The following is a 22,690-nucleotide window of genomic DNA, read 5'->3' as shown; positions in this document are numbered from 1 at the left end:
AAAGAGTCTTACAGAATTTTCTGCTGGGTCTAGCTTTAAACTAAAATCTTTAGATCCTAGCCTCCTGAGTAGCTAGTATTACAGGTATGAACCACCCTCCCACAGCTGACTTTAAATTTTTATAAAGGTTTATTTAATTATGTACTACTTAATGTTACACTTTCAGTCCTGGTTTTGTTGTTGTTGTTTGGTTATTGTTTTGTTTCTGTTTCTGCCAGTCCTGGAGCTTGACCTTAGGGCCTGGGCCCTGTCCTTGGGCTTTCCTCAAGGATAATGCTGTACCATGTGAGCCACAGAACCACTTTCAGCTTTCTCTGTGTATATGGTACCAAGGAATAGAACCTGGGGCTTTGTGCATGCTAGACAAGCATTCTACCACTAGCCCATGCTCTCAGTCTGTTTTATTTATTAAATGAGGCCACAGTCCTGCTATTTATGATTTTTGCCACAGTCTGGCAAAGGTGTGCCCTCATTCTCAAATTATTCTGTTGAGATGGGTGAAGGGTTCTCACAAAATCTTTTGCCTAGGCAGGCCTCAAAATGCAGTCTGCTTTCTCTTAATTTTCCATGTAGCTGGGATGACATGTATACAGTCTTTGCCCACAGGGTCTTACGAAGTTTTTGCTGTGAATGATACTGAAATGCAAAACTCCTCATCTTGGCTTTATGGCATAGCTAAGATTATAAGTGTAGGCCACTTTGTTTTTCTAGTGGTTAGGAGTTGTGAACTCAGGGCTTTGTAGTTACTACTGATTGTGCCACAGTGGCAGGTCTCTTAGCCCTCTGTCTTCTCTTAGCTTATTTCTCTACTCTTTACTATTTAATTTCTGATGCTCATCTTCTCCTGTTGTTTTCACAATGGGGAAATTATCGAAAAGGAAATTGTCCAATGATGAGTTTACCTCATGAATTTCTCTGTTTTGGTCAATCTGGGGCTTGAATTCAGCATCTGGGCACAATCCCTGAGCACTTTTTCTCCAGTCTGGCACTCTACCACTTAGAACTACAGCACCACCTCCAGCTTTTTTGAGTGGTTAGTTGGAGACAAAAGTCTCACAGGGACTTTTCTGCCCAGGTTGGCTTCAAGACATGATCCTCAGATCTCAACCTCCTGAGTAGCTAGGATTGTGTTCATGAGTCAGCAGGCACTGGCTTGCTTCATTTTTAATTTTTAAACCCAAGTTTCATTTTTTTTGTTTGTTTTCATAGTTGAAAATAATCTAGTTCAACAGTACCCAGCTTCTTCATCCCTTGTTAGTCACAACCTCCTTCCACTACTCCCCATTCCCTGACAGTCTATTCCTGTCCCCCCTCCATCCCATGTTTTCTTCCATTTTATCTTTTTTTAATACATTTTTTATTGTAATTAATAGAAGGGTTACATGATATTTGCCAGATAAATGGTGCCTTAATTCCCACACAATGATACCCTTTCACATGTCATGGTCCCTAGTTCCCTTCTCCCCTCCCCCACCCCTCTCTTTTTTTTTTTTTTTTTTTTTGAGATGGTTTTGCTGTGTACGCCAAGCTGGTCTTGAACTTATGATCTTTCTGCCTTTGTTTGAATTTCTCATGTTTGCATATTTCCAGCTAGTTAAAAGCAGCTGCCTCATGTAGTTGTATTTACAGTTGTCTATATAGTTAATCGAATGAGAGTCATTCTTTTTAGCAAGAAGTGAATGCCCTTAAAGCTCACAAATTCCTTAATCTCTGATTTGACTTTATAGAAAAAAAATACATGTCTTGATTCTGTGCCCATAGAATACCAATTGCTAATCATGTACATATTTGTTCTTTTTCAGTCATTTCTGGTTTTGTTTCTGTTTTTTTGTCGGTCATGGGGTTGTACTCAGGGCCAGTGCACTGTCCCTGAGCTCTTCAGGTCAAGGCTACCACCCTACCCCCTGAGCCACAGCCCCACTTCCGGTTTTCTAGTGATTAATTGGAGATAAGAGTCTCCTGGTCTTTAGTGCCTGGGCTGGCTTGGAACCACAATCCTCAGATCGCAGCCTCCTGAGTAGCTAGGATTACAGGCATGAGCCACCATGCCTGGCTCCTTTCTTTTTCTTTATTTACTGTTTGGATAATTTTGGGAATTATCTCCATTATATATTCTTGCTAGGAAAATGATAACTTTTGTTGCATTCTTGCAAGTAGAAATAATGGGCACATTTACCCATTATTTTGTTACAGAGCTACTTTTAGTGAATTCGCAGCCAAACATGCTAAAGACTCAAGATTCAAAGCAATTGAAAAAATGAAAGATCGAGAAGCCTTGTTTAATGAGTTTGTGGCAGCTGCAAGGAAGAAAGAGAAAGAAGATTCGAAGACCAGGGGTGAGAAGGTAAGATGGTTTGATCTCATTAATGTGATTGATAAAGTATGTGAGTGGAAAAGATCTGATTGTTATGCTGCTTTTCCCTCATAGGCATAAGCAGTCAGATCTCTGTTCATTATTATTTTTTTCTTAGTTAACTTGAACAACTGTTTGTGTCACTTTATTTCTTCCATGCCTATTTTAGTGACTTCATTAAACTATATAGAATTTCTTTATCATAATTATATAATATGTCCAGTTAATCTAGCATTGATCTTTTTTTAGGAGTGCTTGCTTAATAGTGTCCATTAAGATTCATTATAGGGTAACATTTGGGTTTCAAAGAACTTCTTTATCTTTTTGCCTTCTGAAAAGTAGCATTTTAGTGACTTCTGATCTTTTAGTAAACATGCCTTACAATAAATTATTGCTTATCAGAATGAAAGGTCAACTATTAAAGATGAATGAATTTCAAATGTCATTGGATAGCAGTGTTGGCTGTGGAGAGAGCTCACCACAGAGGTAGAGGATGGCACAGTGGTGCATGAACCATCAAAACCTGTAACCCTTCTCCTTATGAGTGGAGGAAAATAACCTCTAGAGCCTAAGGATTCCTTGGCATTTAAAATTGCTGCTTATTCTGGAAGGCTAAAAAACTACAAATTCTATTAAAAGTGTTGTAGAAATAAAACTAATCTTTTTGGGAAGAAGCCTCTTTCATTTAAAATAGCAATAACAGGTGAATATACTCCCTAATTTCTGGTTTCTTGTGTTTCAGAATTATTTTATTGATATATTTTTTTAATGCTACTTAGAGGAAATTCTCAAAAGCACATAAAAAAGAAAACATGAAGTCACAAAACAAAGTCAGTGTTTTTAATGTTGAATTGGAATCATGACTTTTAGTACAAAAGCACATAAAATAGAAAATATGAAGTCACAAAACAGTCACAGTGTTTTTAATGTTGAATTAGAATCATGACTTCTTTTTTTTTTAAATTGGTCAGTCCTGGGTTTGAGCTCAGGGCCTGAGCACTGTACTTGGACTTTCTCAAGGCTAGAGCTCTACCACTTGAGCCTCAGCACCACTTCTGGCTTTTTAATATGTATGTGGAACGGAGGCATCAAACCTGGGTCTTCGTGCATGCTAGGCAAACGCTCTACCACCAGGCCAACCTCCCGGCCCCTGAACAGCTTTTGATTATCTAACTACAACAGTTGGTTTCTCCTGTTACACTGCTCCCTGCTTCCTGCTCCCTGCTACCTGCTCCCTGCTCCCGGCCTAGAATCATGATTTCTGACTTTCAAGTAACTTATTCAACTAAAGCAAATCAATGATCATTTGAAATTGTAAGATTGCTTTTCTACAAATTGAATGTGTTTTTCTTTGCAACTGTAATGAATTTTCTGAACATGTTTTTTGGAAGGCAGTATTAGGACTTGAACTTAGGATCTTGCATTTGGTCTGGTTGACCTGGAACCACAATCTTGATATCACCTCCTGAATAGCTAGGATTGTAGGTATGGATCACTAGTATGTGGCTGGCTTTTTATCACTTTTACATAACAAGAGAAGACTAAAGTTTTATGTTTTTTGGCTTGTCAATAACTCCTGTCTGACACTGACACTAATTATCTCTGACATCAGTCACTAACATGTAGGGTTTTATGTATTTTCTATTAAAGAATTGTTTATCTCTGTATTGTGACTGGCTTCCTGAAGTTCAAGTACTTCATAGTTTTTAGTCTTGTCCTTATTAGAAGTGATGATAACTTAACCCAGAGTTATTTTTTAAATAAAAATAAAACACATATCTTGTAAATAGCCTATAAGCTTTATTTTCTTTGGATCGTACAATTTTAATTCTTTATAGATTTGGCTTTATACCATTACTAAGTAAAATATTATTATGAATAATAATTTTTAAAATTCAGGAAATTGTTAGGGGAATACTTCTCAAATAATATAGAGTACAAAATCAAATTGCTGATTAGTCCATCAAGGAGAAACCTGATTTTATTTTGCTTAACTTTTTGGCAGTACTAGGGATTGAATTCTGGACCTTATGCATGCTAGGCAGGCACCCTACCATTTAAGTCACTCTCTGAGCCTGCAAAAACTTTAAAGATTTAAGTACATTTTTATTGTCAGTTTGAGTAGTTGGTGAATTTGATGAAATTTTTTTTATCTGTTTTCTTCTATGAGTTGTTATTTCTATTATTGTGTATTTCCATTATTGATTCTCAATTCTATTTTTTTAAATCACATTTAATTGTGTAGTTGAAGACCAATTCATAAAGTATTGAATCATTTCAACTATTAAAAAGAACTTTGCTTAATCAAAATCCCATGAAAGGGGCTGGAAGTTTGGCCTATGGATAGAGTGCTTGCCAAGACCAGGATCTGATTCCTCAATAGCAGATACATAGAAAAAAGCTGGAAGTGGTACAGTGGTTCAAGTGGTAGAGCTCTAGCCTTGTGAAATCCAAGGGCAGTGCTCAGGCCCTGAGTTCAAGCCCCAGAACTGGCAAACAAACAAAAAAAACCTATGAAAAACAGTGAAATCTATTTTCTTAAGTAATATTCAAAGAATGTAATCGTCAGTTTGATGTAATTTTTACCAATAAAAGTTTTTCATTTTACTAAAAACATTCCCTTCAAATTCCATGTTTGTTTTTTTTTACTTGATTTTGTATCTCAAAGCAATTACCTACTAGAGTGTATCAGCTTTTGTAAAATTGTAAAAGTATTTTATCTTTGGAATAACACATTTGAAACCTACAGGTGGTATTGAGTTATCTTTTGTTTGGAAGTTGGAATTTTTCTGTTTGCTCTCTCTTGTTTAGTATCTTTGTTATAATAAGGAAAAACAACAAGAGAATAGACTTTTGAATTGACCTAAGGGTGAGTGACATTTTTTTTTTTTGCTATTTATGCAACCATCAAATAATTTTCGTACATAACCCCAGTGAGTCATTTATAACCTTCATGGTAATTCTTAATGAAAGTTTGAAGTTTAAAGTTCACTTACCTTTCATTGCTAAATTTATCATTTGAAAAAAAAATGTTTTCTGTTTGTTTTATTTTTTTGTGCTAGTCCTAGAGCTTTAAATCAAGGCCTAGGTGCTCTCCCTGAGGTTTTTCACTCAAAGCTAGCACACTGCCACTTAAGCCACAGTTCCATTTCCAACTTTTTGGTGGTTAATTGGAGTGAGTCTTGCAGACTTTCCTGCCTAGGCTGCTTTGAACCAAAATCCTTAGATCTCATCCTTTTGAGTAGCTGTGATTTTAGGTATGAATCACAAGTGCCTGACTCTAAAGAAATATTTGCTATTGGAATATATGAGTGAGTGAAAAAATTAGGTTATATTACAACATAAAGGTGGTTTCCTAATAGCTCATGAAGCATTTCTCATACAAAGTCACGAGCCACGTTCAGTAGTGGAAATAAGTGGAAATATCTACAGTATAGCTGCTGTCTTTATATGCTTCTGATAAATTCTGTGTGTGTGTGTGTGTGTGTGTGTGTGTGTGTGTGTGTGTGTAATATGTATATATATATATATATATATATGAATAAAAGTATTCTATTAAACTTCTAATCCGTTAAGGGGAGAAATGACATTATGTGGGAAATTGATAGGGCAGGAATAGGCAAAAGGAATGATTTATTTTTGTGCTCATACATCTTAAATTTTGATTTTACTCCTAATTTCTCATCCCCTTGATCAGCTAGGCCAAAAAAGTTTGTTTAACCCCAGTTGTGGGAGGGTTTTTGATATCTGCAGAATTCTTTATAGAAATGATATTGGTTTGTAACACAGGTCTTCAAAGTTTGATAAGAAATACCTTATTTCCCCTATCAAAAATAGTTTTCAAGTAGGAAGTTTAAATGGTTAAGTTAAATGGTTGTTAGTATCTTTGTTACCTAAGATTTTGATGGTATTTGATATATTGATACATTCTGTGTTATACAACAATAAAAAAGGCAAGTCTATTAGCTAAAAAAAAAATACAGATAATTTGAAAATTTTTAGTGGTTATCAAGTATTGTTGATTTGTCAGTTTCTTATATATCAAGGTACAAACATGTTGTATAATTTTCAGCCTGTTTTTATTTTGTTTAATTAGTTAACTAGTTAATTTGTGTTGGTTGTGGTGATTCAACTCATTGCCTAGGCGCTGTCCCTAACCATTTTTGTCTCAAGGCTAATGCTCTACTACTTTGAGCCACAGCTGTACTTCCAGTTGTTCAGTGGTTAACTGGAAATAACAGTCTCACAGACTTTCCTGCCTGGACTGGCTTTGAACCAAGATCCTCAGATCTCAACCTCCTAAGTAACTAGGATTATAGGCATGATCCACCAGCACTGGCACTATTTTTATTTGAGCCATGTGATTACATTAATTGCTTAGTATTTGTACTCAGTGATTTTGAAATTGTGCTGTTAACTTTTATGAACAAAAATTTTACCCATGTACTTTTAAAATAGAATCGTTCTAATATTGATGTTTAAAAAACTTATTGTTGATTTATAAGCCTAAATATTTGCCAAAAATGAATATTACTATGTTAAAACAGTCTATAATTTTTATGTATAGTTTTTTAAAATTTATAAAATACAACTTGTAATGAATTTGGTGATGTTTAAATGAGAACCTGAGTACTTGCTGATTTCTGTGTTTCTAATAAAGGGATAATGGACTATTGATAAAATTGGATTGTAAGTGTATTTTTTAAAGTTACTAATTTTGTACTGTGCCAGTGACTTATAGTCCTAGTTAAAAGCCAGTCTGGCCAGGAAAGTTCATGAGACTCATATCTCCAATTAATCCTCAGGAACAGCACCCAGGCTCAGTGTTCAAGCCCATGACTGACCAAAAGAAAAAAGGTTACTAGTCTTAGGTTTCAGATAAGTAAATTGTTAATTGCTTTGTTGTGGATAGATAATAGAAATTTTTCATTTTTTCATATGTTATTTTCTCCTTACCCTTCTACCTATCTTAAAATACAGATTAAATCTGATTTTTTTGAACTGTTATCTAATCATCATTTGGACAGTCAATCTCGATGGAGCAAAGTAAAAGACAAAGTAGAAAGTGATCCACGTTACAAAGCAGTGGATAGTTCATCAATGAGAGAAGACCTTTTCAAACAATACATAGAAAAAATAGCCAAGGTAACTTATGTTTGTTTGTGCTATTATTGAATAATACGACAGTTCTTCGCTGTGTTTAAGGGTATATGTTGATGTTGGGGAGATTGGAAGTGTTCGTATATTAATACTCTTTTAACAATCACTGGTAGTTGAGTTAGGGATAAAGTACAGTGGTAAAAACTAGATATGAAAGTTTTTATTTGGAAAGTCAGTTACTGTGTGTAATTCTACCTTGATGGATTTGGTAAAAATAAAGTGATTTTTGTCTTTATAGAATTTAGATTCTGAAAAAGAAAAAGAGCTTGAAAGACAAGCCCGCATTGAAGCAAGTCTTCGAGAACGAGAAAGGGAGGTTCAAAAGGCTCGTTCTGAACAAACAAAAGAAATAGATCGAGAGAGAGAACAACACAAACGGGAAGAAGCCATCCAGAATTTCAAGGCTCTTCTGTCTGACATGGTATTTGTTAATTCAATATTTTCTCTCTGAAGTATATATAGTAGGAGTCCATTGTTACTTTATGAACAGTTTGGAATTCTAAAATTGACTAGGAGAGATAATGTGCTATTTATAAAGTACTTAAAAATTAAGAGCTGGGGTATGGCTCAAGTGGTAGAGTACTTGCCTGGTAAGTGCAAGATAGTTCAAATCCCACTAACACAAAAAGAAAAAAACAAACAGATACATGCTGTTAACATTATTAGGATGTTACTATAAGTAATTAACAAATTTGCAAGTTAGATATTTTGCACAGATGAATATTTATATTGGTTTTTGTTGTTGTTGTTATTGATAAAATCATAAAACAATTCCACACTTAGTTTGCCGTAATAATAAAGTACACTAAACATACCTAGACGTTTTTTTAGGGTCTTCCTTGTATTTGTGCATGGGGTGAGGTGGTATTGAATGTAAATAACCTGAATCTTGCTTGAAAGTCCTTCTGTTTCACTGCTCAGGATTGTTGAGGTATCCAGATGTCCTTACTCTGCTATGCTGTAGTCTTTTCCTCTCTTGGTCACCATGTTCCTATATGGTTTTCTTTCTGTTGCTGTTCTGCTTCTCACATCTCTCTTGCTTTTCCTTTTTCTCCATTCTAAACAACTCCAGTAGTTTGGGGATTTCTTTTCTTGCCTCAACATTCCCCTAAATCTATTTGCTGTATTGCTGTCATGGAAATCTTTGTGGGATACAAGTCTGATTTTTCTTCTTCTTTTCTGGTGCTGGTACTGGGGATTGAACTCAGGGCCAGAGTGTTGTTGTCTCTTTGATTTTTTTTCACTCAGTACTGGTCTTGTGCCACTTGAATCATCTAGCTTTTTGGTGGTTAATTGGAAAAGAGTGCCACAAGCTTTCTTGTCCCAGATGTCTTTGAAGTAACATCCTCAGATTTCATTCTCCTAAGTAGCTGGGATTACTGGTGTGATAACAGCTAGCAGATCTGATTTTATCATTCTGGTTATTTGAAGGAGGTGAAGTTTCTATATACTTCTAGCACTTGCCTCCAGGTCAAGCTGATATGCTCAGCTGGTTTGGTTTAGTTTGGTTTGTTCTTTGTTTTTGTTTTTAACTCAGTGTAGTTTGTTATCTAGACTGATCTCAAACTCATGATGATCAGTGATAGGATTTAAGGCATGCACCATTGCGACCATCTCAGCTCCTTAGCGTAATATGAAAGATCATTTCAAAAGTCCTCTATCTGCATATTATCCTGCTGCCTTTGCTTTTCTCGCTCATTGAGAGCCAACCTATTCTTAACCTGTAATGATTAGTTCCAGCCCACCATCATTCTGTTCCTCTGCCTAGAAATGCTTTAAGATAATTGCACTTCATAAAAATTGCCTTTCTCTTCTGTGACTGCAGTTGCTCTTAGCCCATATACTATTCCTTCTTTAACCCTTACACCAATCACACACCTTGGTAGCTTTTAATTATATATGACGTATGTTGCTATTAACTTACATATCTGTTCATCCTATAAACTTGTTAGTTTGTTGCAATCTCATTTGTCCATTTTCACTCAAGGTTGGTCTTGTGCCATTTGAGTCATATATCTCTGCTTATGGCTTTTTGGTGGTTAACTGGAAAATAAAAGCCTCATAAGCTTTTCTGCCTCGACTGTCTTTGAACTGACATCCTCAGATCTCATTCTTCTGAGTAGCTGGGATTACTGGTGTGGTTACAGCTAGCAAATCTGATTTTGTCATTCTGGTTATTTGAAGGAGGTGAAGGTTCTACATACTTAGAGTAGTTGTCTCCAGGTCAAATGGATCTGCTCAGCTGATTTTGTTTTTTGAATTGTCACTGTAGTTTGTAATGACTAGTTTTATGTCTTGTGTGTTTATATGTTGGCATGTGTGCTCATGTGTATTGTATACTGGTGTAGGGCTTGAACTCAGGACCTTGTATCACTTGGAATGCTTACTTAGGAGGTACAGTCTCATGGACTTCTCTGCTTCAAGCCAAGCTAACTAAATTCTGCCTCTTGAGTAGTGAAGGTGGACTTGAGCCTTTTACCTCAATATATGGAATTCAGGGGTTACAGGAATGTACCACCGCACCCTACAAGTCTCAAGTCATTCTTTATGTACAGAGCCCAGATAGGCACATCAGATCTTAAGTCATTAATCCATTCTGAGATATTTTTCTTGTATGTGTGTGAAATGATCCAGTTTTATCCTTCTGTATGTAGATAATCGGTTTTACTGGCAGCGGATGTTGAATATACTTGTCTTGTATTTTGTATTTTGGTACTTTGTCAAAAAAAATCAATTTGTATATTGTCGAAAATATTTTTGTTGTTCTAAGTGAAATTTTTACTTCCTTGATAACTTATTAGCTTATAAAATGGTGCTTTTTTGGGGGGGTTTTGTACATTATAGCTTTTGTTTTAGTCCTAAGTTTTTAAAATAGAATTTTCAGGTTTTTTTCTCTATTCAAAAATATGTCATCAGCAAACAGACAAATTCACTGCTTTTTCTGTTCATATGTCTTTCTTTCTCATGCTTGATTGCTATGTCTAGAACTTCCAAAAAGTCCTGGAAATGAATACCAAAAGAGGGCATCCCTGATGTCTTGTCCTGTGTCTCATAAAGCAGAAGAAGCTTTACAAGTAGCTGTTTGCTATAGATTTGTCATAGATGACTTTTATTCGCCCTTTACCTAATGCACTGAGAATTTTAAACCATAAAAGGTGTGTTACCAGATATTTTTTTCCTGCGTTTATTGAGGTGTTAAGTATATGCTTAGGATTATCACAGTAGTTAATGATAGGACCAGCCTGAGCTCAAAGACTGTTCTGATGCCCTTTTTTTTTTTTTTTTTTAATGTTAATGCCCCAGAAGACAAAAATTACCCTATTTTCACTGATGTGTCTATATAAGTAGTTTTTTGGTGGTTGTTTTGGTTTCTTTTTGCCAGCCCTGCCAGTCCTGAACTCAGGGCCTGGGCACTGTCCTTGGACACTTTTTGCTCAAAGCAAGCGCTCTACCACTTGAGCCACAGCACTCTTTCAGCTTTTGAGTGAATTCTTAAATAAGATAGTTATCAAAAGCTTTATATGTAGATCATTGTAAATATGGGTACTTAGTTATTAACCTAATGGTACCCTTGTTGAAATTTCTGTTTAAATGACCGTGTATGCATGTGTATGCTAACGCCACCATAAACCCCCTCCCACCCACCCCCACCCCCAGTGTGCCAATCCAGAGGGTTAAACTCAGGGCCTGTGGGCCTGGGCACTGTCCCTGGGGTCTTTTTGTGTTTTGTGGACCCCCCCCCCCCCAGGGCCAGCACTCTTCTACTTGAGCTCCACTCTGGCCTTTGGGTAGTAAATTGCAATAAGGCTCTAATAGACTTTCCTGCCTCAGCTGGCTTTGAACTGTGTGATCTTCAAATCTTAGCCTCCTGAGTAGTTAGGACTATAGGCATGAGCCACCAGTGTTTGACTTTAAATGGCCCTTTAATAGATTTATTTATAATGTAGTCTATTCAAGAGGATAAATTCATTTTTTAGAAAATACTAGTTTCTGAATGAAACTACTCATTCAAAGCAAAAACTAGATTATTCTAGAATTAAATAATTGAAGTATTTATTTACTGAAATATGAAGTGATTATTGGGTGATGTAATTTTTTGTTTTTAGGTACGTTCTTCAGATGTGTCATGGTCTGATACTCGGAGGACCCTTCGAAAAGATCACCGCTGGGAATCTGGGTCCTTACTAGAAAGAGAGGAGAAAGAGAAGCTTTTCAATGAACATATAGAAGCACTTACCAAAAAGAAAAGGGAGCACTTTAGGCAACTTCTGGATGAAACATCAGCGGTGAGACTATTTTTCTTCCAGATGAATCTTCATTCGTAATTGCCACAGTGTGCTGATGTGATTTTTTTTTTTTTTCCGCCAGTCCTTGGCTTAAACTCAGGGCCTATCATTGTCCTTGGGCTTTCTCATGGCTAGCGCTCTAGCACTTGAGCCATAGTACCATTTCTAGCTTTTTCTATGTATGTGGTACCATGTGCATGTTATTAGGCAAGCACTCTAACACGAGGCCAAACTCCCATATGATGTGATTTTTAGTGTGTGTGTGTGTGTGTGTGGTCTTGAACTAGGCCTGGGCTCTGTCCTTCAGCTCAAGGCTACCACCCTACCCTTGACCTACCCATAAGCCAAGCCCCACTTCCCGTTTTCTAGAGTTTATTTGGAGATTAAAGTCTCAGGTCCTTTTGTGCCTGGGCTGGCTTTGAACCTTGATCCTCAGATCTCAGCTTCCAGAGTAGCTAGGATTACAGGTGTGAGCCACCTCACCCTAGTGTCATGGTCTTTAGATCTGGAATGACTAGAGTTCCTAAGTTTTATGAGTGTCTCTTCTGATTTTATTTTCCCTAATGTGTTATATCATTCTTACTATTGAAGAATTACTTCTTTGCCCATTTTCAGTTAACTGTTCCTGTGATAATTTGAAATATTCTTAGCTGTGTGTTGTCAGTGATCCTAATATTAGACTGAAGCCCCTTGTTTGGGAGTTTGTATGCGTTATAGTTCAGATTATGTTCCTGACTACCCGTTCTCTTTTTGATGATACAGTCCCTTCAGAAGTTATGATGTTTATAAGTGATTGTCTTAGCTCACCTTGAAACATGGTCATGAAACTAACTATGGCAAGCCAGCAAAAACAAATCGCATTAAAGGTGCTTTTCTGTCCCCTAACCTTGGGCATTACAAGAGATTGCAGTCAATGTTATTTGCCATGTGTGTTACGGTTTGATCTCCACATGAAGACAAATTGTATTTATGTTCTTCATTTACCTAACTTTCCAAAGATTACCTTAACATCTACATGGAAAGAAGTGAAAAAAATCATTAAGGAAGATCCTCGGTGCATCAAGTTCTCCTCCAGTGACAGGGTAAGGAGATTTTGTGTCTCAACTCACTGTCAGCTTATGAGGATTAATTAGAAGCTTACTCAGCACTAATAACCAAAATGAGGTTGATGATTCAGTTTCGAGAATATGAGAACTGTGTATGGATTTTGAATTCATTCTTTTCTTTTTAAAACAAAATACAGTGTATTAACAAGAAAGCATAATCTATAAAAATCTTAATTCTTGGTGTTGAGCTTATTTAAGATCTTAGAGACTTCATAGTTTTAATTATTTTTACAGTTGCATCACTCTAGACAGATATATTCAGGCTAGTGGTTGATTTCAGCTAGTACTTTGGGACCTGGTTCTTAAACTATTCTAGTGGCACACAACACGGTCTGTGTTCTTGGATGTGCTAGGGATTTTGCAGTAGAGGAGCCTCAGGTACATGAGGTTTCTAAAAGCCAAGTTCTGTTCTCACTCCTACTCTTGTGTAGAAAATGGAATTATCTAAAGTCTGAAGTAGTAAATGATTTGAAGAAAGGTATAGTTTACAGCAATCCATTTTCCCATGGATATTTATTATAACTTTGAGAGCACTAGTAAATAGAATATTTGGTATAAACACTGCAAAATATAAATTTCTGAGAAAGTGATAACTGGAAGATACATTGTCAGTTTTTTGCTTTGTTTTGTTCTACTTTTTGCCAGTCCTGGGGCTTGAACTCGAGGCCTGGGCACTGTCTTTGGGCTTTCTCAAGGCTAGTGCTCTGCCATTTGAGCCATAGCACCACTTCTGGCTTTTTCTATGTATATGATACCAAAGAATCAAACCCAAGGGCTTTTTGCATGCTAGGCTTGCACTCTACCACTAGATTACTTCCTTGGCTCCAGTTTGTTTTCTGTTGAGAACTGGTAATATGGTCTTCTTTATACCAAAGGGTGTACCTCTCATTATAGTTTACTTACTAGAATAGAAAGCCAAAGGCTTAGTATAAGGTTTTTTATGTTCTCTTTTTTTCCTCTCCTCCCCTCTCTTCTTTACCTTAAAAATATACAAAGAAAGTTTTCTAAAAAGAAAAGTGCCTTTAAAAGTTTTTAATCTTGCTTTGTGACTTACAGGTTGCTAGTTTAATAACTAATATTTATTTTTTTTAATTAGTGAATCTTTTAATCTTATTTTGTTTCTTTGCCTTGCAGAAAAAACAAAGAGAGTTTGAAGAATATATTAGAGACAAATACATCACAGCCAAAGCTGACTTCCGGACGCTTTTGAAAGAGACCAAATTTATTACATATAGGTGTGTGAAGTGAAATGTTTCATGTCAGAAGTCGTTGTCTTTACTAGTCTTTGCTCTAAGGGCCAAAGCATACTTTGCATTCACACACATGTTGACATGGTTAATTTTTAGGAATAAGAAGATGCCAACTTTTACTCAAGGCTACACACAGCCTCTATCTATAGTACTTTAAAAAAAGGTTTTTGAAAGAAAGGGCCCAGATGTCAATTCTTATTTTGAACTACTTATCACTCAGTTTTTAAAACATACTTTTGTTTTTACTTCACTGCTATTTTAAGGAGTACTCCCAACTATATAAAAATCATATTTCACAAAGGGACTTTAAAAATAACACTTCAGTACCAGTTTTCTTTTCCTCCTCTGAAGACTGTTCAATGTGGCTAGACCATTCTAATGCCTGAAATAGTCTACTTAAGCTTAGTTAAAAAAAAAAAAAATCTCAGAGGAAAGCAGTTTGCTGGGTCTGTTTGAATCTGAAAAAAACTATAAAATCAGAACCCTTCAAACAAGATTTCTGTGTAACATGCCCAGTAGTTCCCCATCATGCTGTGATTTTATCAGGAAGTCCATTTTGCATTGCTTATCAATCATTATGCAAGAAACTCTTTTTGTTTCATCCTCCAGCAGTTCTCCCTTTAAAGACAAATATGCAACATCTTGATGAAGGGTATGTGCACGGGAGGATAGATAGTGCTGAGGGTGTGGTTTTTAGGTATTTTGTAATTTGGATTTTTTTGGTCAGGATCCTTAATGTTTTTATCAGCTTGGGCTTTTAAATTAGATGTGAAGTAAGACTTCTTTCTACATTTTTATAGTTAATTTAGTGAAAGATGTGAAAGTGAAAGCTTGTGAAAGATGCTGGGATTGGCAGCCCCGCAGACTGAAGTCCTCTGTTCATCCACAGAACAGGTACAGCACGGGCAAGATCACCCACCCACCCTCAGCCCTGATCTGGAGGGTCCACCAGTAGGGGTGGGAGGGTACTTCAGCTTCTGAGGCCCTTTCACTCCTTGGAGTCTGCTGAGGTGACTTGACAAAGGTGACTACTGCAGTGACATTTTTCTTTAAAAAAAAAAAAAAAAGTGGAAACACAATTAGGAGCTAGATGGACATTTCCAGCTCATTTCTGAAAGACCAGTGAACAGCAGTCAGTAATTCTTTTACCTCTTCTTATTTCAGATCCAAAAAGCTAATCCAAGAGTCTGATCAGCACCTGAAAGACGTAGAAAAAATTTTGCAGAATGACAAGCGGTATTTAGTGTTGGACTGTGTGCCAGAGGAGAGGCGTAAATTGATCGTGGCATATGTTGATGACCTGGATCGCCGGGGCCCACCCCCACCTCCCACCGCATCAGAACCCACGAGACGATCTACAAAATAGTTGTCAGTAATCTTCCACCACGGGGTATCTATTAATTCAAAATGCTTGCATGAGCCAGTTTTCAGGGTTTTTTCTTATATGTGCATTAGTCAACCTATTGCAAAACCATCTGATGCGACACAGAAGGAGAGGCATTCATGAACAGTCTGAACAGAACACTCTGGAACTATTTGTGCTTTTCTTTGTGTGGCATGACTGACATACATACTCAAATATAGGCTGTCTCTGGTAAATCTGAAATCTTGAAGCTCAAAATCATCCTTTATACAAGCTGTGGAAGTCAGTGACTTGGTGTTCTTTCTAGCAGTGTTATACATGCAAGACATAGGAGCATTTGTGGTTTGAACTTGCAAGGTGCACATGCCACAGACTCTAAAAAAACCGAAGTGGGGTTTGTTTGTTTTGATTTTGTTTTTTTAAAGCGGGTAAAAAAGAAAAAAAAAACACTGAAAATTGAATTCTTCCAGAGGCTAAGAATACCATAATGGACGTACTTTTGCCTTTGTCTCTAAAGAACAGTATAGTTCTGTGTTCACTTATGTGCTTTGATTATCCCTTCTGAATTATAGGCCAAGTCTTGTTGTTTAGCCTAAGAGAAGATATATTTAGTAATTTCTTCTCAGGTATGGAACCACATTCATAACTAACGTGTTAGCCAGAGTAGAACTGGTTAAGCATCTTTTTTTTTTCACCATTGAATGATCTTCACCAATATTCTGGATTAGACAACAAAAATTACCTTTCTGGGTGTTCTCTGTAAACTTTATTGCTGTTTGAATGTTGACCTTTTGTTTCTAAAGTTTAATTTTAAAATGTTTGAATGTTCTGTTTATGTATTTGAACTACAATAAACCAACCCTTTTTATATATGTGGATTGTATATGATTAATGTTAGACAATTTATAAAGCCTTCATTTTAAACCAGTTTTTGAAAGAAATGAAGTTGACTGAATCTGAATAGTTAGTAGTTTTTAAAGGGAGAATATTGTTTTCTACTACAAAGAAGAATAAATTTGTCGAGAAATCTTTTATTGGTGTTCAAGACTTAGTAATAATACCTCTTGCCAATAGTCAGAAGACTTCCTTGTTTTCCTCTGTCTTTTATGTTAACATCAATGGCTTGCCTTATTAGCATCCTTTCAGTTTGTCGTGTGAACTATACCACGAACTTAGCTTTGATTCCTAATGACTTTTTTTTCTAGTTTTAGCTCCCCAGATATAAAGAAAAAAAACAAAACAAAACCTATTTTACTGTTGGATTCTCAGGTCACCCATATAAAGAAGTCTTTGTATGCCAAATAATTGTGTCAGAAGATCACATTTATATAGGATAGTTTCTCTTTTACCTCACACCTACTATGATGTAACCAAACCTAAGTGCCTTAGAAACTGAATTCTGCATATTGAAATCTTACATTGATATGTCCAACTGTGGTCTCAGCCTGTAAAATTGAAAAATAGGATTTGTACACTCGTTTTCCTTCTTTCCTTTTGAAATGAGTTTTTATAAATTCATCAAGAGATTTTTTTTTCAATGAGTAAATATGAGCTGCTTGCCAAAAAGTGTACAACCATTACAGAAATAGGACTTCCCCTGCATGCAAAGGTGAGAGAGAGTTCCATACCACTATATTTTGTTATTCTGAATTCCACATAATATTGTGTGCTTATTTACTAGTGCAGTTTTACAGTAGAGTGAAGATCATGACTTGGTGACATCTACTATTTGCTACTTTTGTCTTAACATATTTGGGTTCTGATATTTAATTAAGGTGCAGATCAAACTTGCCAATTCAGATCTTTTCAAGGTATCAAGTTAGGATTACATCAAGTTCTTCAAGAAAGGTTCCTTATAATTACACTTGGTTCCAGTGAATCTTCTGAAAACTATATGAAGTAAAACACTGCTTTTATCTCTTTACACATTAAAATGTCAATCCCTGCATGTTTTCATATTTTATAGTGACAAAAATTCTTATGTTTCCCTGAATTTTAATGTAATACTTGAATGGTTGTGGTATCACAGAACAACATTTTGAATTTCTGGCATCAGCCACTTTATTTGAATATGTAAGTTGAAGTAAACTTTGTAAAGAACTAGTAAAGTGAAAGCTGTATCTTGCCATGTTGAAAAGCAAACTATGACCTTTTATAAAAAGCAAACACAATCTGACACCTGACATTAAGAACAACAGTCACAGTTTTTCACTCTAGTTTGTTTTAGAGACATTTTTCTTCCTGGGTGAAGAGGGGCAGGCAGTGAAAATATCCTCGAGTTCCATTAAAGGGACAAACAAATATTCTCTTACATTTAAAAAGGGAAGATGCTCTGTGATGTTTTTTTAGATATGCTTTATTTTGCTATAAGATGAGGCAGAAATTTGCCTGTTCAAATTCTGTTATATTGTGATTTTTTACTTTCTACTACTGTCTTAATGTTTTCTCTCAACTTTTTTATTATAAAGGTGATGAACAAAGGGGTTACAGTTGCTAAGATGGGTAAAAGTACATTTTTTGAAGTGTCATTTTTTTCTCATACTTTTCCCAAATATCATGAAAAATTACTACTTTATATTTAAGGCTTGTCTTTAGTCATTATTTAGTGCCTGCATTATTAACTCTAGATTATAGTTTGTCTTTGGCAAAAAGACATTATTATAGGTACTGATTTTCCTGCACTTTGAAAAAAAAGCAATTAAAAATTGAAATATAGATATAAATAAATACAGAATGTCAGACTGTTAAGTTTTAGATGTTGAGCCTGAAACCTTCCATTTTTAAACTAGAGTCCCACTCCTGCAACTCCCCCCCCACACCAGGGAAGGTGGGAATCTATATTTTTTTCAGTGGAAATGAAACAGCCTTTACAGGGTAAGACAAAGTCTGAAATAAACTTAGCCGCATATAGTTTGTGGTTGCTATGAATTTGAGTGAGGCAGTGGTCCTTATTCTATAAACAAAAATCGAAAATCCTGACCTATCAGGTAAGAACATGTACTAAGCAAATGAAGAAAAGTAACACAGGAAAGTACACTTAACAAAGCTCTTTTAATTAGAGCTTTGGGTATGCGAAATAACCCCGGTCACATTGGAGTCAGCAGGTTCTATTTCAGCCACTGAGCCTAGTAAGCAAACAGCTGGATTCTAGTCACAGGCGGGAGCATCTCTACACAAATGCTTTTTAATGAATTCTTTGGACAGCCAAGTTTTAATACGAAGCATAATTACCACATGATGAGTCTACCCAGATGATATATTTTGAAAATAGAGAATGTGAAGCATTTTTGTCATTCCTAATCATAGTTTCATTGTGCTTTTCTACACTAAGGTTAGCAATATTCAAGAAGCAGTGGTACAGGTAAAGACAACATTGGCAGGTTTTGTCACAACCTTGCCTTACTTTTCATGCTCCCAGGGAATGGGGTCATTGTCTTGAACGGCAGGGGCAGTGTCCCTCTCGTGCCAAAACTGCTCCACATCAGGGAGGATGGGAATCTCTGCCCTCTCCAGTTTCTCTTTGCCAGAATCGGGCGAGTTGGGTTTTTTCTCTGGGATGGATAGTGTAGTGTCAGGAGATGGAACCTTGTCAAGGAGAACGTCCACATTCTCAGCTGGTGTTCCTTGAGACTGTGAGGCAGCTGGAGGCTTCTTGGTCACCATCCATTTCCACAAGCTTTTGAAGCCTTCCTTGAACTCTGTGGACATCAGTAGGAAAATGAGAGGATTTGCTGAAGAGATAGAAAACATCAGTACTTGAGCCAGGGCTAGGAAGCCCTGTGGAGGTGTTGGGCCGGTCGCCTTCAGGTGCCATACCCACAGCCAAGCGATCCATTCCGGGAGCCACAGAAGAGCAGAGGTGATTTCAATGCTTAGCAGCGTCACTGTGAGCTGCTTCGAACGCATCTGGTTTCTAAGATGTTGAGTCTTCGTCCCTCTTTTTTTACATAGGTCATAAGCTCTCCAGAAATAGAAGCTGGCTAGAAGTAAGGGGAGACAAAATACCAGGAGAGGGTAGAGCTTCCCAAACATGGACATAAACTCTTTGGCCACAGCTGGTACCTCCATGAGGCACATTTCCACACCTGCATGCAGCTTCGTGGTACTAAAGAACCATTCTGGCAGGGGCAAGAGACTGGCCACAGCCCAGATGGCACCCAGCACTGACCAGATGGTACAGTTGTGGACACTTACTTGCTTGGCTGGGTCACTTGCATACACAAAGCATGCTTTGGCAACTGCAACAATTGTCAGGCTCTTCACTGCCATGCACATGTGGATGAACCAGTCAGAAGATTTGCAGACAAACCAACCTAGATCCCACATACCTTTGGAGTATGCTGTAGCGCGGACAGGTGCAGAAAACAGCAGGAGGGAGATATCAGCCAGGCTGAGATTCAGAATCAGAGAGTGGATCATGGATGGCTTTCCTTTCCAAGTGCTGTGAAGCAGGGTGCCAATCACACACACGTTCCCCACAAAGCCCACCAGGCAGATGGCCACCAAGAGAGCAGGAATGATGGTCCTCCAGTCTTCGGAGTCAGAAGGCAGGTATCCACCAGCAAAGTGTAGCTGAGCCAACGATGAGTTCATGATGCTGGAGTTGGAGTGTGCAAAAGCAGCTGTCAGCATTACCCTTTTTTTTTTTTTTTTTTTTTGTCCAGCTCCACTGCACAGATGTTAGCTTCTGAGGTCAGTCTTTCTGCTTGGGCTCTTTTGTACAAGATTACAAAAGAAAAATAGCCTCTGTCGTCAGTGTCAAATGACACCTCTGGACCCTCCCTCTGCTTGTTTCCTGCATCCAGAATAGCAAAGAGGAGTGATTGCTAAGCTCTTGCCTGCTGCATGCAATAATACCTGTGACCAGCGAGTGACAACCAGCAGGGGTGCATGGTTGCTGCTCATTAGCAGGTTTAATAGCAAAGAACCAGCCCTATAGAGCAATGAAAACATACTCATAAATGATAAATGAGAACTTGGGTAAGTGGGATATGCTTCTGAAGATTAGAAGGAAATCAGTAGAGCCGATGGCAATTATTTCTAACCGACTAGTTCTAGAATCTCTCATTCCATAAGCACATCAGAATCTGTAGGATAGGTTGATCCATTGGGTCTGGGCTAAGGGTGTTGAGAATTGCATTGGCAAAATATTTCCATAGAGTAGTGAAACTGGTGGGTTGGGAGACTACATTCAGAGCTGGTGCCGCTGCCGCCACCCGCCCCTCATCTGCAAAGATGAGTTTCCTTTTACCCTGACCACCACCTCAGTTCCGTCACTAGCTGGCTGATAGCAAGCACAACTGGATAATGAAAAAAGCTGGAAGCCCTATAGAGTGTAATTATGGATGGCTTATATTTTGCCAATTGTTGAAATGTTTAGATATGATTTTGGAGCTCTGAGTTACACTTGGCTTATATAGTAAGCAGACAAGTGAAGGCCATCAAGTGATGGATTAAATTGCTTTTCGAACAACAAACAAAAAAATTAAAAACTATTATGTTGAAGGCATTTAAGAGAATATTTAAAACTGAGGGGCAGGAGGAATCTCAAAAAAAAAAAGATTCTAGGACCAGAATAAAATTGAAAGTTATACACCAGACAGTGAACACTGGGAGGGATTCAGAGAGCTAAAATTGTTCACAGAAAGGGGCATGTGGACTTAAAATGAGAACTCCAGTATAACTGAGTCAGAAATGTTTCTGGTACAGTAGAGAAATGTTTCTGCTACAGTAGAGAGTAGAGGATTTGGACCTCTAGGTTTTGGTACTAATTCAGCTTGCATATGTTTTTCCCAGGATAGAAAAATCCAAAATAAAATGCAGAACTCAGCTCTGAACAGTATGGCTACTGAGAATGCTGTCCATGGTGGGTTTGTTTCCATTCGTTTCCCCTTTCTCATTGGGAGGCAGAAGTCCCTAGAACTCGATGTGGGAAAGGGGGAGCTACTACAAATAGGCACAAGGACCCTTCTGGGGTGGTAGAAATGGGCTCAAGCTGGGTTGTCATAATGTCTACACAAGTGTAAATTTACCTTGAACTTTATATTCTCACTGTGTGAGTACTGTGCACATTATACTGGTAGAAATGTCTCGGGTGTCGGGTGTCTGTGACACCCCACTGGGTGTCACAGGGGAATACAAACAACAGCAACTTGAACTCAGCAAGACCAAGTTTACTTCTGCTGAGGAGAGTGCTGTTGACAGGAAGCTAAGTAAGCGCCTGCCCTGAGTGAGCTGCTCCCTGGGTTTTATCCCTAAGGTGTTCTGATCGATCACAACTTAAGCTCACAATTTTGTGGAACTGGCTAGAACGAGAACACCTGGCTGAATGTCAGAAGAACAATTCTTACTCAGCTGGTACTCTACTACTTGAGCCACACCTAGAAAAGGAATTCTCATAACAGGATAGAGTGCAACTAAAAAAGCTTCTTATAAAGCTACCACTTTGACAGAAAAGTTTCTAATGCCCATAAACACTACAGCTTTTTTTCAAAAAGAGTTCTTTGGACCTAGGTAAAGAGCAAATGTCTGCTCTTAAAATGTTAAGTAGCCTCCATAGCAGAGGCTAATTTGAAAAAATTAAGTTTATGGAGAGAGTATAGCTTCAAAACACCAAAGACAGTGATAGGGTTGGCAGGAAGGTGTATATGGGATTCAGAGGAAGGAAATCCAGATGACAAGAGTTTGAGACTCCTCCTTGCTTTCTTTGGCTTGGAAAAGGATTTTCCCATTTCTCACATTCTTGCTTGTTTTTACTACTTGAGACAAACCTTCAGCCCCACCTTTTGCCTCTTGCTGGTTAATTGGAGGCGGAGTCTTATAGATTTCGTTTTCCTGCGTTGGCTATAAACCATGATTCTCTAGTTCTCAGCCTCCTGAGCAGTTAGGGTTATAGACGTGAACCACAAGTGTTTGCCCACAGCTTCTTTTGGTGCCTGTTTATTGAAGCACTCTATGCCAGGCATTATTCTAGACCCTGGGAAGCCAGTGACATGAAGCATCTCTTCTTGAGCTATAATCCAGTGGGACTAGTTTCTTCTTGTCATTGAAGTCCTGGCTCCTGTGATGACGTGCAACTGAGTTCCATCAGAGCTTGGGTTAGGAAAGGTTTGTCAATGACTTCCAGGAAGAAGTGATATTGAAACTGAGACCTGAGCTCTGTACCTACCTCT

General features: G+C 37.5%; 2 protein-coding genes across 6 annotated transcripts in view; one reads left to right on the top strand and one right to left on the bottom strand.

Annotated features, from left to right (window-relative positions):
* Positions 1-16,540, top strand: part of Tcerg1 (transcription elongation regulator 1) — a 63,504-nt gene extending 46,964 nt beyond the window's left edge. For 2 of the 5 annotated variants that reach the window (XM_090331282.1, XM_090331281.1), the window contains exons 16-22: positions 2,194-2,344; positions 7,334-7,498; positions 7,752-7,934; positions 11,620-11,799; positions 12,798-12,881; positions 14,040-14,140; positions 15,320-16,539. In XM_090331282.1, the coding sequence (XP_090187408.1) occupies positions 2,194-2,344; positions 7,334-7,498; positions 7,752-7,934; positions 11,620-11,799; positions 12,798-12,881; positions 14,040-14,140; positions 15,320-15,521 (1,066 nt within the window). In that variant the 3' untranslated portion in view covers positions 15,522-16,539. Of the gene's footprint in view, positions 1-2,193; positions 2,345-7,333; positions 7,499-7,751; positions 7,935-11,619; positions 11,800-12,797; positions 12,882-14,039; positions 14,141-14,955; positions 15,050-15,319 lie in introns of all 5 variants that reach the window. The other 3 variants (XR_016535193.1, XM_090331280.1, XM_090331283.1) reach the window with 3 other exon arrangements.
* A 2,377-nt stretch (positions 16,541-18,917) lies between these two features.
* Gpr151 (G protein-coupled receptor 151) lies at positions 18,918-20,150 on the bottom strand. The gene has a single exon (XM_090332189.1). It carries the CDS (start codon positions 20,148-20,150, stop codon positions 18,918-18,920), a length of 1,233 nt encoding a protein of 410 aa, XP_090188315.1.
* Between the last annotated feature and the right edge of the window lie 2,540 nt (positions 20,151-22,690).

Source organism: Megascapheus bottae, chromosome 4 (assembly GCF_031878675.1).
Source record: "Megascapheus bottae isolate mThoBot1 chromosome 4, mThoBot2.hap1, whole genome shotgun sequence".
NCBI classification, from domain to species: Eukaryota; Metazoa; Chordata; class Mammalia; order Rodentia; family Geomyidae; genus Megascapheus; species Megascapheus bottae.
The sequence above is the reverse complement of the archived record's forward strand: the minus strand, read 5'-3'. Positions and strand labels throughout refer to the sequence as shown.

Bases quoted from the DNA above. Each gene is read 5' to 3' on its own strand.
- Gpr151 (XM_090332189.1), bottom strand. From the start codon at position 20,150: ATGCTGACAGCTGCTTTTGCACACTCCAACTCCAGCATCATGAACTCA.